This window comes from Rhineura floridana, chromosome 11 (assembly GCF_030035675.1).
Source record: "Rhineura floridana isolate rRhiFlo1 chromosome 11, rRhiFlo1.hap2, whole genome shotgun sequence".
Taxonomy (NCBI): domain Eukaryota; kingdom Metazoa; phylum Chordata; class Lepidosauria; order Squamata; family Rhineuridae; genus Rhineura; species Rhineura floridana.
Genome location: NC_084490.1, coordinates 41,805,197 through 41,819,571, shown reverse-complemented (window position 1 = coordinate 41,819,571; position 14,375 = coordinate 41,805,197). Strand labels below are relative to the sequence as shown.

Genomic DNA, 14,375 nt, shown 5'->3' with positions numbered 1-14,375 from the left:
CATTGAAATCTGTTTTCAGTGCCATGTGGAGTAATAATACAGAGAAGTGGTTCTGAACATGCACAGAGTGCCTTTCTCCCACAGCTTCTCACCCACACAATTTGGATCACTACATGAGGCTTCAAGGGAGAGAAGGGAATTGACCGCTAGGAAAATTCAAGCCCTGGCATGTCTCTCAGAAATTACACATTGCAAGAGCATATTTCAGCAGATGAAGGTGACTCTTGTGATGCTTGCGTACCTCTTTTGTGGAACTGGCGGACCTGCTATGTTTTCTGGGGAAATGGGCTTTGGTTTGTGGAATATGTTCAATCTTCCTTTAAAAGAAAGATCTTTGCAGGCTCCCAGAGGAGAAGAGAGATTTTGTAAGGAGGGGGGGATGCTTTGTGAAAAAGAATTCCTTATCAGTTTTCAAGGTGGAATATTCCCAGAACGTTTTTTTAAAAAAAATCTTTGTCAGAAGCCTCATGCCTTGAGAAGTGCCATCTTCCTCAGCATTTTGGTAAGTTCACAGCTTTTTCTTTCTTTCTTTCTCTCTTTGGTCCCAAACTCATTGCTTTTCTACCATGCAAGCAAGTGGTTGATTGGTGGATTGGCTAGTTGTTCCCTCAACCCTTCCAAACCTTCCTTGGTTTTTTTGGGGGGAGTGGTGGTGGAAAAAAAGAGATATTTCATGGCGGGTGAAAATTAGCAGGGAATCCATGTGGGGAGAATGCTGAAGATGAAATATTTGGAAAAAGAAATAACATCAAATCAAATCAATTTAATTTGTTGAACTGATGACGAGGTTTGCTGCTATGTATGTTTTTGCTGGCCCTATAGCTGGGCCCACCTGAGCCCACCCAGAAATGTAGTAGCAGAAGTGTTTCTTTATAGGGAGATAAAACGGCAAGCACTTTACCTGCTTAACCCCCCCCCCCGCCTTGTTTGTTAAAACATATGGGAACAGGACTGGTAAAAAGCTGTCAAGCCTGGTGGCAGCACTATGGGGTGATGTGGGAAATACTGGCCAGTTGTAGGAGAGATGGGGGAGGGGAGGAAATAACCAGGCATTCAAGAAGAGAGTAAGAACGAGGCAGGACCATGCAAAGTGAGAAATATTAGAAGAACTAAGTGAACAAACAAAACTTGCTAGATAGACTTCCTTTGGACTCCATCCCTCTGCCTACGATGCGTCCACACTGCAAATGTAAACTGGCCAAACTGTCATGGCTCCCAGGGAGAAATCCAGGGATGATGTCACCTTAGAACAAGGGTGGGGATCCCGTGGCTCTCCTAATGTTGCTGAACTACAGCTCCCATCACCTCTGGCCATTGGCCATGCTAGCAGGGGCTGATGGGAGTTGAAATCCAACGGCATTTAGAACGCCACAATCTCCTTATCCCTGTCTTAGAGAAAGCACATTCTGACAGAAAAGTCTCTTAACTCCTTCACACAACTACAGCTACCTGGTTTCTTGAGGAAGGCCATGACAGTTTTTTTTAAAAAAAGTTTCCCATTTGAAATGCAGACACATTGATAAGAGTGTAGGAAACGTTTGCCCCATTCTCCCAAACGATACCCCCAGCCAGCAACCTGGCCTTGCGTGACAGAAAAGTCTGAAGAACAACCGGTGTATTGGATCATTTCACATGCTTTATTTCAGCAGTCAAAATAATTAAAAACATCTCAAATTATTATACATATACAAAATAGGTACAGAATCTTTGGTCGCTCACACTCCCTAGAACATCTGCCTCTTGTTAAAGAGAGGAATGGGTTTGCTTGAATTGGAAACCCACCGAAAGACAGAAGAGGGGAGAAAAAGAAGATGAGGGGGAGGCTGGGGGAGTGGAGAAGAAAGAGGTGAATAAGAAAGGGATGAATGGATCAGCAGCGAGTGAGGACCATGGGAGAACAAGAGAGGCTTGGCACAAGAGTCTGCTTGCAGGGTGGGACAAGAGATGGAAGAAGAAAAAAGGGGTTGAGAAGAACTGGGTGAATGTGAGGAGGGGAAAGACAAGCCAAAAGGGAATCCACCTGCTTTACAAGAGAAAGACAGAAACTGCTCAGACCTTGATCCCTTGTAGCAATGTTTGATTTTTTTTCCTCATCCTGGAATTTTTTTTTGCTTGTTAAAAAAAATAGCACCTTTTGAAAAAAATTCACAAGTATCTGTAGGCAGCAAGGAATCAAATTTGATTCCCCCCTCCAATAGTCTCATTTCTATAGCACCAAATAACCCCTCTCAGGACCTTGCATGGGGTGAGGTTTTTATAGGTTGATCAAAATAAAAAATTCTTGGGACCTTAAAAAATTATTAACATAGACTAAAAAGGAAAAAAATAGATATATAAAAGACAGTTAGCACCTTTATCTAAACTTGAAATTCTGCCCAGTTTCCCCCCATGCAACCTGATACTGGTATGAAAAAAATCCCAAAACTACCCCAAAGAACTTGAAAATGACAATGGTGAGGTAGCCGTCCATACAACAATAATATACATTTAACATTACATTTTCTCTGCTTTCTAATATTATTGGCCATTTTTTCCTTCAGTTGTTCACCGACAAAACATTTATAGCACTTAAACCTATTTTTTCTGCCTGTCTTGCTTCAAAATAATCTCTGACCTCTCTCAGAGGGACAGGCATTATTCACCTGTTCTTTTTCTTGAAACAGGTTTCTGTTCTTCAAACCACCCAGTGCCACACCTGTATTTATTTAGACTTCTCAAATGTATCTTTATTGCCGACTGAACAAAACAGAAAAAAATGTACATTTAAAATGGCTGAAAAATATTTTCAGTGGTATTGCTCCGTATAAAGAAAAAGAGAAAGAAAAATCTCTCTCTATAAGGTACCGGCAGAGAAAGATGGCCTATAGGTAAATTTTGGGATATTTTCCCAGCTCCAGGTTGGGAGGGGGGGTATTTTTATAGGGGTGTAAATGGGCAGGTCCTACCACTAGTTTATTATTGCTTTTGTTGCTCCCAAAACAACAGATTTACAAAACTGGCTGATGTACTTCAGATGTTGCTTGGTTTGGACTGGTTTTGTCATTTTGTTCAGTTTTTATATATGTATTTTGGAATGTGCAAATAGTGGTCCCACAATATTACTTGATCTTAAAAAAAGAATAAGATAAAATCAAACCATTCTGTCTTCGGGGATTTTAATAATAATAATAATGAAAAAGTCAAGCAAGTGGATGCACTTCCTTAATTATTTTTGAAAAGTCATTTATTTTTATTTTTTTGGTTTAATGCTTTTTTTGTTTTTTTAACGGAAACAAAAATAGTTTTAGAGATGATGGATAGAAAAAGACACAAATTCAAGTCCATGTGAAATTTCCTTCTTTTTTGGCTGTTTTTTATTTTATTTTTTAGACTGTCAGGTTTCCTTTTGGGTTTACAAGAAGCAGCATGGTCCAATCTCAAGGCCGAATTCCTGGTCTGGGGCACCAACGTCCATGGGAGCCACATCTATGACGGGCAACCGGGAAGTTTTTGTTGACTTGTATTCAATGACTGTCTTTCCCCAACTACCAGTGTGACTCTGCAGAGGAAGGAAAAGCAGGAAGAAATTAGAATTTTGTGTACGGCTCAACAGACTTCTAAAACTTCTAGGTACAGAAGGATGACCCTTCCCCCATCTAAACTCTCTTCCTGGTCAAAAAACAGGATGTGCCTTGGAAATTAAAATACATAAAATATGCAAGATTCTGTCCCTGATTCAAACAGCAGAAGCAAGTAGAAGATTGAACAGATGCTGCTACAACAATGGAGGTACACCTTGGAACATACGAGGGCTTCTCTGAGTATTGTTGGACTGTAATTCCCATCATCCCTGACCACTGGTCGTATTGGCTGGGGCCGATGGGAGTTGGAGTCCAACAAATTTCTGGAGAGCCCACAGGTTCTCCAAATATGTCTGATGGGTTCGTTTAGGGGGTTCTGCTACTGGATGAAGACATTTTCCCCTCATTTACCATGCTTTAGTACAGAAAAGCATGCAGTGCCTGCAAAGATGTGTTTTGACACACATATTGGATGCACAGTGCTGAGGCATCTACTTGCAGCCTTGACTTTCTCAGTCAGACCTGCCTATCTCTATTTTCCTCCAGCTTCTGACCATTCTTACACATGCTTTGGCTTTTACATGGATTATCTTCCTGGGTATCATCCCCAGTTGCAGAGCACAGACCAAAGGTTTTAGCAGGATGTATAGAGAGGAAAGGGAGAACCCCCCCACCCAACACTAGTAAAACACTGTACCTTATATGCAAGGACTCCTGTCTGAGATAATTAAAATCTACTGGTATCCCCATGCCTTGCTACACCTAAAGCTCAATGACTCACCGTGCAGCCATCCTTGGTGACTCCATAGGTGAAGCGGCTGTTGCCCTCTGCTCTGATCTCAATCTCGTTGGAGCCTTGGAGCAGCAGAGCCTTCTTCAGGTTGCCAGTCTGTTGGTCCATGTATGCCACGCTGTTCTTGCAGTGGTATGTGATGTTCTGGGAAGCTTCAGTGGACATCAAGCGCAGGAAGGTCAGCTGAATGGCAACATCGGCTGGGTTGGATCCCTCACCACCATATTCAAACTGCCAAAGGAAACAGGGAAGGAGAAAGCAAGGAAATGATTAGTGCTCAGGTGATCTCTTCTAGGAATCATCCTGTTATATCTGGAAACCTATTCAGGTCGGAGTGCCCAAGCAGCAATGGGCAAAGTCAGGCAAGCTGATCACTTTTCTCCTTAAGGAGCCAAAATCCAACTTGGAGACACATGAAATGTGGAGAGAGATGGGGCAATAGGCATACCTTCTCACTAATAGGCTATATTTCCCAATTGCACCAGCTGTAGCTTGTTTGAGCTAGCCTACTCCAACATAATAAGCTGCCTTTCAACAGACACTGCTTTGCCTTTGACCTGTGAGCCCAGTTCAACCTCTGGATTCTATCACCTGAAAATTGGCCTATACTTGCTTGTGACCAATGATGTTCTCATCTCCTTTGTTTTGTAACATCATAGAGTTGGAAGTGATTTCATGGGCTATCAAGTTCAACCTCCTGCAAGCAGCAGGAAGTCTACTTTGAGACTCCTCAGTCAACAGAAGTTCCCTCTTCCGTTTCATTCTCATCTATTGACATCCTTGGATATAGGTTAGAAATGACCACAAGAGATTACCAGGTACTTCTCCTGCCTTGTGAATCAAGCCCCTCCAAACTAGCTCAACCAAACTTTTGTCCAAATAGCTCTTTAAGAGTTCTGGTGATAAAGACTCCATGGCCTCCCTAGGAAACCAGTTCCAGGGCTTCTCCACCTTTACCATTAGAAAGACTTCTTTAAAGGGCAACCTAAATCTTTCTGTTACAGTCTGAACAGATCCTTTCTTGCACTGTTCATGGCAGACATGGAGAACAGACCCAAATTCCTCAGTCTCCTTGAGGCTGGTGCTACTTGGACATTTAGTCAATTATCAAATCTCTTCTCAATCTCTTCTTCCCCAAGGCCAAATAGCCCCAAAGCTTGCATTTAAATGGCCAAACATTCACTAAGTTCTTCTGCCTGTGATATTCCTTCCACACATGACCTTGGAGGAATTTGTTTCAGCTTCAGTTCAGGAGATGAGCTGGGAGAAGCCTGACCATGAAATAACTCTCCACAGTCCCAGCTCAGAGTACATGCTTGCCAATCCCAGCTAAACCACTTGTTATTTAACCTTTCCTGTTTCACTGGTTCCTGGTCTCACCTGGAAGCCTTCAGTCATTGTCTCGCCAAACCAGACATGTTTCTTCTCCTTGGGGTTCTTGCTGATGTACCAGTTCTTCTGGGAGATGGTAGGCTGAGATGGGTGGATGCAAGTCTCTCCAGTCTCCATGTTACAGTAGACCTTGATGGCATCCAGGTTGCAGCCTTGGTTGGGGTCAATCCAGTACTCTCCTGATGAGGAAAATTGAGTGAATGGGTTGATGAAGAATGAATCACAAGAGCAAAACAAACATTTAGTTCAGCCTTCTATTCTTAAATGGGACTGATCAATCATTTGTCCTCCCTGCTTTTTCCTGTCCCACAGATCCTCCTGTGCAAGGAGTTCCCAAACTTATCAAATTGTGTCTCCCCAAGTCAGGAAAATATCTGCTCAAGCCTCATTGCATGTAAGACGAACAGGCCACCAGCTTAAGGCAAGCATGTGAAATAAAAAGACAGAGAAAAGAACTGTGGATTATGGCCATAACAGACTTTAAGGTGCCTCAGAGTAAGGGGAAGTGGCTGTGTAGGATAAAAAATAGATGGTTGCCCCATCACTGTCCAGCATTGACAATCAACACAATAAATGGTACTCTGATTTCAAGGCATGATTTTTTGTAGGAGAGGGTCAGGGAAATGTCTGAATGACTAGGGTTGGACATTCTCTGTAGCCCCTTTGAAGGCCCATCTCATCCTTTCAGAAAGCAAATCCAGGCCACATTTTACAGACAGAAGCTTTCTGGAGAATTAATAACTATGTTTGACTCAAGCATTTTAGGTAGGGAACAGGTTGCAAGAAAAGGCAGTCGAATCACTGCCCAGTCAGCTTTGGTGGGAAATCCATTCCTGGCCGCAGACCCGAGTCAACAACTATTCCTGGTTGTGCAAACAATCCTCACATGAAATAGAAAGATTAGCAGTGGAAGAGAAGAGAGGGGAGGTGAGAAGAAAAGAGCAGGACAGAGCTATTCTGGCAACATAACTTCCGTTTCTCAAATTTGTTTTTTCCTGCACTTACCGCTCTTCCAGTCTCCATGGCACATCTTCAGGTCACGGCAAGTGCGGGCTGGGTTCTTACGGGTTCCCTCAGGGCTACGGATGTTCTCAATCTGCATGGACAGGCTCTTGAGGGTAGTGTCAACTTCAAGGTCACGGTCACGCATTACATTGGCATCATCAGCTCTGTAGTAGCGACCGCCATCATGAGCTTTCTCCTGAGGAGGCTGGGGCAGGAAGCTGAAATCAAAGCCACCGCTGGGTGCGCCTGGGGGACCAGGTGGGCCAGGAGGTCCAGCAGGACCCTGGAGAAGGAAAAGAAGAAGAGTTGGAGGCAAAGATCTCGTCCACCTAATGTATTCCAGCTATGAACTTTGTACAGTTAAGACAGAATACGTACAGCAGGGCCAACATCACCAGTGCGACCACGGGGACCAGGTGGACCAATGGGACCAGGGAGACCATTCAGACCATCTTTACCAGAGGAACCAGAAGAGCCAGGGGGACCCTGCCAGGAAAAGAGAATAAAAATGCACCATTAGTGAGTTTTTTGTCATAACATGAAAGAAAAACAACAGATGCATGATCAGTGGAAGAATCAAAGTCCAGCAATATCCATCCATGTCTTACTCTACTGCAAAATGTATCCCCCAATTTAAGATCTTCCTGAGTGGTGATGGCTGGAAATACTATGATACATGTAGCATCACATACTATTTCCCTGCCAAAACACGTTTGCAAGGGATTTGGGGGGAGGGGGAGGGGCTCTGCACATCCATCATTACATTCATTTTGAGTGATTCTCACCATTTGTCATGGCAAATGGGAAAAGGGAAATCATGGCTTCAGCATGAGTGACACAAGGCAATGTTGCACAATTCCCTCCTGCTACCCGATGCCTGCGCTTTCAGTTGCTGCTTCCCTAACTTCCAATAAAGGGGAAGAACAATGAATGGTGTTCCTCATAGACTGTGTCCCACACCCTCAGTTTGTGTTTCCTTCAAATTATTGAAGTCCATAATTATTTAAGGCAATAGCAAATACTTTCCTCTTGCAGATTCTACTAAACCTCATCCATTCACTTTTTGACAAACCAACCAGGAGAGTTTGGTGGCTAATGAAATAACCTAATATCAACATTGTTCTTAATAGGCTGTTTAGGAGGAAATTGGGTGTTTGTATGGGCCCCTAGAGGAGTTCTTTTTCAAAGCTGACCCCTTTTTGCTTCACTTCTCATCTGTTTCCCCCATCCCATGTCTGCCTTCAAATGTTGCTTATCTTTTGTTACACATCAAAGAATTATACAACTCTCAACCACTGTATCTTGTGGATTGGTTCTCTATCTAAATAGCTGTATGCCACATTGGCCCTCAAATAGCTAACATCCCTCTAAAAAGCTGTTTTACAGCCGAAGCCTATGTATGTTTACTCAAAAGTAAGTCTTACTGTTTTCAGTAGAGTTTACTCCCAGGTAAGTCTGTACAGGGTTGCAGCATCAGGGTTGTATCCAGTTAAACTCTACTCAGAATAGATCCACTGCAATGAATGAACCTAAATTAGTCCATTCATTTGAACAGATCGACTCTTGAGTAGATCTAACATTGGATACAACCATTAGTTACTCAAATGACTATGCTATGGTTCAAATACACAGCAACTTTTGATTCTGATCCAGAGATGATTGCTCTTCATTTGTTGTAGATTTTTTATTTCCCCAGAGCTCACTCATTCAGGCCTGAGGTGCTATAATGTTCCCATTCAGCTCATGAAATAATTATACTTACTCTTGGACCAGCAGGGCCAGAAGCACCAGAGGGACCTTGTTCACCAGGAGAACCCTACAGAAGAGAAGAAAATAACTGTCAGTTTAACTAGATGGTCATCCTGACAAACCAAATTTATTAACAAGAGAGAAAGCTGTAGTCATATTCAATAACAAAGAAGAAACTACACATAGGGATAGACAAGTGAGGCCTGAGGCCTACTGCATCTGGCCTCAGTAACTGCCCTGCCACACGAGAGACCTTTTCTCTATGGCTGTAGGAATAAGTGGGACAAATGGATTTTGTATGAACACAGGGAAGCCCTTATGAGTATTTTATTTTTAGAACACATGGTATAAAAAACTGACATCTGTGAGGAAAAAATGTATACGAGAAACTGGAGAGATTTGGGGAAGAATTTGTGATACATTTTCAGAGCTGCAAGTTTTAATTAATTAATTGGTATAATTAGTGATCTAGCAGCAATTGTAAAAGAAAGCTGATTAATTGGCAAGGGCGACAACAAGCTAAGAAGGTTTGGGACTTTTCCCAAGGAAGTATATCCAGCAAGAACCCACTGCCATCCAGGCCACATAGATAAGCTCCCCTCTTCCTTTCCTCTTCCTCGACTAGATTTTTCATCAAAAAGGCTTTTGTTGTTAAATGCCTCTTATAAAAGGATTGGCTTGCTGAATCAGATTGATATCCATCTCTCTCTTAACAGTGGACAGCCAGATCCTTCTGGGAAGTTTTAGAAATAGCGGGGAAGGAAGCAGATTTCCTTTGAATACAGAAGTTCAGTTTAGTTATCGTGGCAATTAAGAGGTCTATCCTTCATGAACTTGCCTAATTCTTTTTTTAAAACTATCTAAGTCATGGAAATGAGACAAATGGCCTTTGAAAGCTAGGAAAGCTCTGGCAAGGCCTCTCTAGACAGGGGGGCACAACTCTAATAATTGTGAGAACTATTTCTTTACTTCATGAGCAGGGGTGTAGCTGTCCAGGGTCTTAGGGGGTCTTAGACCCCTTACTCTTTTAGGAGCAGGGTCCAGCATCCTATGAGCCAATCAGCATGAAAGGAGAGAGCGTTAGCCACTGAGAAGAGTCTTCTAACATGCTTCTTTGTCCTTTTCTGCTGATTGGAACCAATCAAAGTGAAAGGAAGTGAATCAGCCACTGAGAAGACTCTTCTCAGTAGCTAACATGGTCCCTTTCACGCTCACTGACTCCGAGAAACATCTGCTGTGGTTGAAGAAGTCATTAACAAGGATCTCATTCTCAACCAGGCAGCAAAAAAGGAGGGGGAAGGGAGGGGAGGGGGTGTAATGTGGCTGTGACTATCATGAAGGGACCCTGCACTTCTGGATGTGCCACTACACTATTGTTCATGTGAGCTGCAGCCTTAAAGCAGCTCATGGTGTGAATTGCTCAGGCTACCAGAATGAAGTTTTAAACTGCTAGACTGACATGGGCTTGCACAGAACCTACAACACCACTATTCCCCAGCCAATTTTTGAATGTTCCCAAAAGAACATTACACAGAGAGGGTTAAATCAACCCCTGATGCAGGTGCCCATTCTCTGTGGACTAGGGTTGAGCAGATTAGTCTATTTCCAGTCAGTGTTGTCTTTGCATGTGCTCATTCATAAGTCCTGCTTCCTCATTAATCTCATTAAGATAATGCCTTTTATCCTAATATAAGCATTTCTATACACATTTTCATACTTTTTAAAGCCAAAAACTGCTTCACATGATTTATTTATTTATTATTAGCTTTATATCCCGCCCTTCCTCCCAATAGGAGCCCAGGGCGGCAAGGATAACTGCTTTTGATCTGCACATTAGTCTGGAAGTTGCAGATCAGGCTAGTTAATACCAGAATTCACAAATAATGAATTCCTCAAGCATCCCTAATGGGGACTGGCAGGGCCAAGTGTGGGTTCTGTGACATTTAGCTTGCTCTACATCAATAAGGCAAGATGTATTGATACTTACAGGGGCACCAGGGGGACCCTGGAGACCAGAGAATCCTCTGTGACCCTTCATTCCTCTTTCACCATGTTCGCCAGTCTCACCCTTGTCACCACGAGCACCTTGTGGGCCCTAGAAAGAAAAAGAAAGATTTTTTTAAAATGGTTTAATGAAATTTCACAAATGAAAAGAAAGCAAACACCTGTCGATGAGCCACTCTGTGTAGCTATGGATATGAGCTCAAAATATTAAAAGACACTTATTTTTAGTTGTCTTTTAACCTTAAGACAAACATAACACTGATATGCGGACGACGAATGTCCAAGTATATCCGGTCAAACATCTTGAAACAATCTAATAGCAATGATCACAGCAACCATTATATTATGTAATTCTTTGATTTAGACAAGAGAGAAAGATTTTTAAAGTCCAAACTTACAGAAGGACCACGAGCGCCAGCAGGGCCAGCGGGACCAGCAGGGCCAGCGGGACCCTAGAGTGGAAGAAAAGAAGAAAAGGTACATATCATTAGTTAAAAAATTTCACATGTAATTGGGCATGTAGCCTATTTCTGTAGTATTGCATTGCTTGTAAGTGATTGTACTACAGCAGGAAGAATGCTGGACTATAGCTTTTTCTGTATCTATATAAATGGATTGGATCATTAGTGCTTTCAGTGTAAGGTGTTTTCAGCAACAGCAGTCAACCTGATGTTTAGAACATACAGGTGGAACTACCAGCTGGAATGGGTTACTCAAGGGATGGTCTGGAGGAACATGCTGCTGGGCCTACTTTGCGAAAGCTAAGCAGGTTTACATTTGTTCAGGGTGTGCATGGGGGAGCCACCCAGGAACCCCCATGTAGACTGCCTTGAGTTCCAAGGTAGAAAAGCCATGATATAAATGAACTAATAAATAACTCTGGGACAATATATTCCTGAATTTGGTAGCAAGATCTTGGGATGTTCAATGGGATTCAAGTGGAAGATATGCTCCCTGGGTTCTACCACCCACTGCTTGTAGAGTGAAATTTAAACATAATAATAAGGATAAGTGATCCCTGTAATGCTCTGGCAGAGTTGCAAAAAGGATGGCAAACCAGTAATGTAAGAGGTTCCCCCACAGTGTTCCCACATGGCTCAATAATGAATGTGGAGCCATACATGGTTGTCAATCCAAGTTAATTAAAGCAGCATGAAAGAGTGCCCCTTTAGTGCATGTGAGCACAGAACCAGAAGTGGTGTGTATTCCACATTAATTAAGTAAGAAGGTATGATTCTTAAACATGTGTCTTTAGCAACTCTAAGTTGTCATGATGAGTGTGGGTGGAGGGTATGCCTACCTCATCTGAAAAAGGATACTTGATCGATCTGCATCTTTACTGAGCATGAGAATAGAAATGTTTGTGGCTGATAGTTATTTCAGATTAATTGATTTGGAATAATGCAATTCTGAGTATGTGGCATAGGGGTGTGTGTAAAAATGAAAGATTCTGGAAATGGCTTATTATTATTATTTATTTTTATGATATAACAAAATGAAAGGAAGTGCCACTTACATGCTCACCACGGTCTCCATTCTTGCCAGCAGGGCCAACAGGGCCTGGGGCGCCAGGGGCACCGGGGGCACCAGGAGCACCAGCTGGGCCACTCTCACCACGATCACCCTGTTTGGGAAAGGAAAGGTAAGAAGAGAAGATCAGAGCTCAGAATCCATGTATATGTGTGTGAAGTTTTCATTTCAGAGTTATCTGACTATTGTCTTGTGACACCAGCCAATTCCTGACACCTGCTGCATGCACACATATGTATATAACTCACCTTAGGACCAGCAGCACCATCACGACCGGGAGCACCTTCTGCACCAGGAGCACCCTATCAGCCAAGAAGAGAGGCAGAAAGAGAGATTATGAGACTGAGAAGATCATGGAGGCATCAGAGCTGAAGGACTTTCTTGGTACTAATGGGGGATCTAGAATGCTATCCTGAATTAAAACTTCCAAACTCTGCAACTTAAATATATTATTCAATGCACATCTGTTATTACGGATAATGAATATATGAAGCTGCCATATACTGCGTAGGAATATTGGTCTATCTAGGAGCCCAGCATTGTCTATTCTGTTTGAGCACCAAAAATCTGGCAGCATCTCTTCAAGGTCTCAGGAAGAAGTCTTTCAGATACCCTTTCAACAAGAGATGCTCAGGACTGAACCTGGGACCTTCTGCAAGTGAAGTATATGCCCAATTACGTCATGGCCCCTCATAAAGCTACCTTGAACTGAGTCAGACCATTGGTCTATTTAGCCCAGTACCATCTATTCTGACTGGCTGCAACTTTCCAAGGCTTCAAGATAGAGGTCTTCCCTTATCTTCTTTAGTTGGAGATGCCAAGGCTTGAAACCAGGACATTTGGCATGCTATGTGTTTTACTATTGAGTTATGGACCCTCCTCAGTTTGGTTTGGACCATAGTTGTGATTAATGGTAAGAGTTCCAGATGAGATTGGGGTTCCACAGAGAAAAGTGAGCAGATGGAGCTCCCATGGAAATCTGAAGACTTACCTCACGTCCAGCTTCACCAGGGGGTCCAGCCAAACCAGGTGGTCCTGATGGGCCAGGAGGACCACGTTCACCAGAAGGACCAGATGGGCCTTGTTTGCCAGGCTCACCCTGTGGAGATCAGTCCCAGTTAGAACAAAAATAATCCAATGGTTGAGATTGGGAAGGAAAAAAAGAGAAATCACATTTACACACCCCATGTATAACCATGGTTAACTACAGTCCAAAAGAAAGAATGAGGGGGCTTAATATAGACAGTGTGATTGTTCTAGTCCCCAGGATCTGTGAAAGCACCAAAGTAGAATTATCAATTCAAAGTTTGAGGTATGGGATGGAGATGTAGAGGGCTACGTTTTTCATGGACTTCTGTAGTCCTTGAAATGTATAATTCTACATTTCAGCACTGGGGAAGTATCTGTTCTATAAGGTGTCGGTAATGCAAGGGCATGTTGCAGATACAGATTTCTATGGAGTTCAGTTTTGTAAGATTTACATCACTATTCTATATGCTGAAAAACTTTCAGCACTGTTCTGTTTATGAAAGCTTGGTTGCTTCCTAGTATTGACAATTTAGGAAGTTTCAGTGACATTTCACAAGCTGAATTTGTTTTAGTTTTAGAGTCAAAGTTTTAGAGAACACTTGGAAAAACCCTAAATTTTGTCTTATTGATCACTGCTAAGGCATTAATGTTAAGTTCTAACCTACCAAATTCAATACATTAAAACCTATTTTTTCCTCCTCCCTGGACCCAAGCACACCTATAGTGGGAAAGGCTGTAAAACAAATCCTAATTAAAAGAGGACAGAGTCAAAATGTGCAAGCAAATTTGAACTAGGACAATCAGCTTGAGTTCTTTTCTCTCAGAATTCATTTCAGCTCCAGTACATGTAGTTACGAATTTATTTGTTCTATGGAGCTGTGGATGGTTCTTTTAAAACAGAATTCTAGGAATTTATGAGGTGCTGCTTCTAAGAAGCTGTTGGGCTCCTAAAGACCAGTTCTTAAAACACAGAGCATCTGTCAAATGTATTTTGAAGGCTTAACAAGTTGCTAAGATAAAAATCTGAGTGAATGAAAGCTACCTCATCTTTTGGGATATCCTGTCTCTGGGTTTATGTTGAATATGAACAACAGGCTTCCCTAGAGATGATGGGAAATGTTTTGAAAACTTGACAATTCACAGCACTCGTAGTTGCATGATAAGCCAGTCTTGCCTTTTCAGGGTTTTGCAAATGTTGAAGGGAAAGTAAAGTTTGGGAACTGAATTCCAAGGCTTTGGCCAGGGAACAGCAACCCTGGATTGCGCTCCAGTGGATGGAGAGAAATAACAGATGTATGTGAGCAAGCTAAAAT

At 42.4% G+C, this 14,375-nt stretch overlaps 1 protein-coding gene across 1 annotated transcript in view; it reads right to left on the bottom strand.

Moving 5' to 3' along the window:
• Positions 1-1,616: 1,616 nt before the first annotated feature.
• COL1A1 (collagen type I alpha 1 chain) overlaps positions 1,617-14,375 on the bottom strand; it is a 47,003-nt gene continuing 34,244 nt past the window's right edge. Inside the window, exons 41-51 of the mRNA XM_061587997.1 lie at positions 13,025-13,132; positions 12,282-12,335; positions 12,020-12,127; positions 10,902-10,955; positions 10,487-10,594; positions 8,513-8,566; positions 7,129-7,236; positions 6,751-7,033; positions 5,734-5,924; positions 4,342-4,584; positions 1,617-3,538 (exon numbers count right to left, since the gene is read on the bottom strand). Of these exons, the coding sequence (XP_061443981.1) occupies positions 3,392-3,538; positions 4,342-4,584; positions 5,734-5,924; positions 6,751-7,033; positions 7,129-7,236; positions 8,513-8,566; positions 10,487-10,594; positions 10,902-10,955; positions 12,020-12,127; positions 12,282-12,335; positions 13,025-13,132 (1,458 nt within the window). The 3' untranslated portion in view covers positions 1,617-3,391. The remainder of the gene's footprint in view (positions 3,539-4,341; positions 4,585-5,733; positions 5,925-6,750; positions 7,034-7,128; positions 7,237-8,512; positions 8,567-10,486; positions 10,595-10,901; positions 10,956-12,019; positions 12,128-12,281; positions 12,336-13,024; positions 13,133-14,375) is intronic.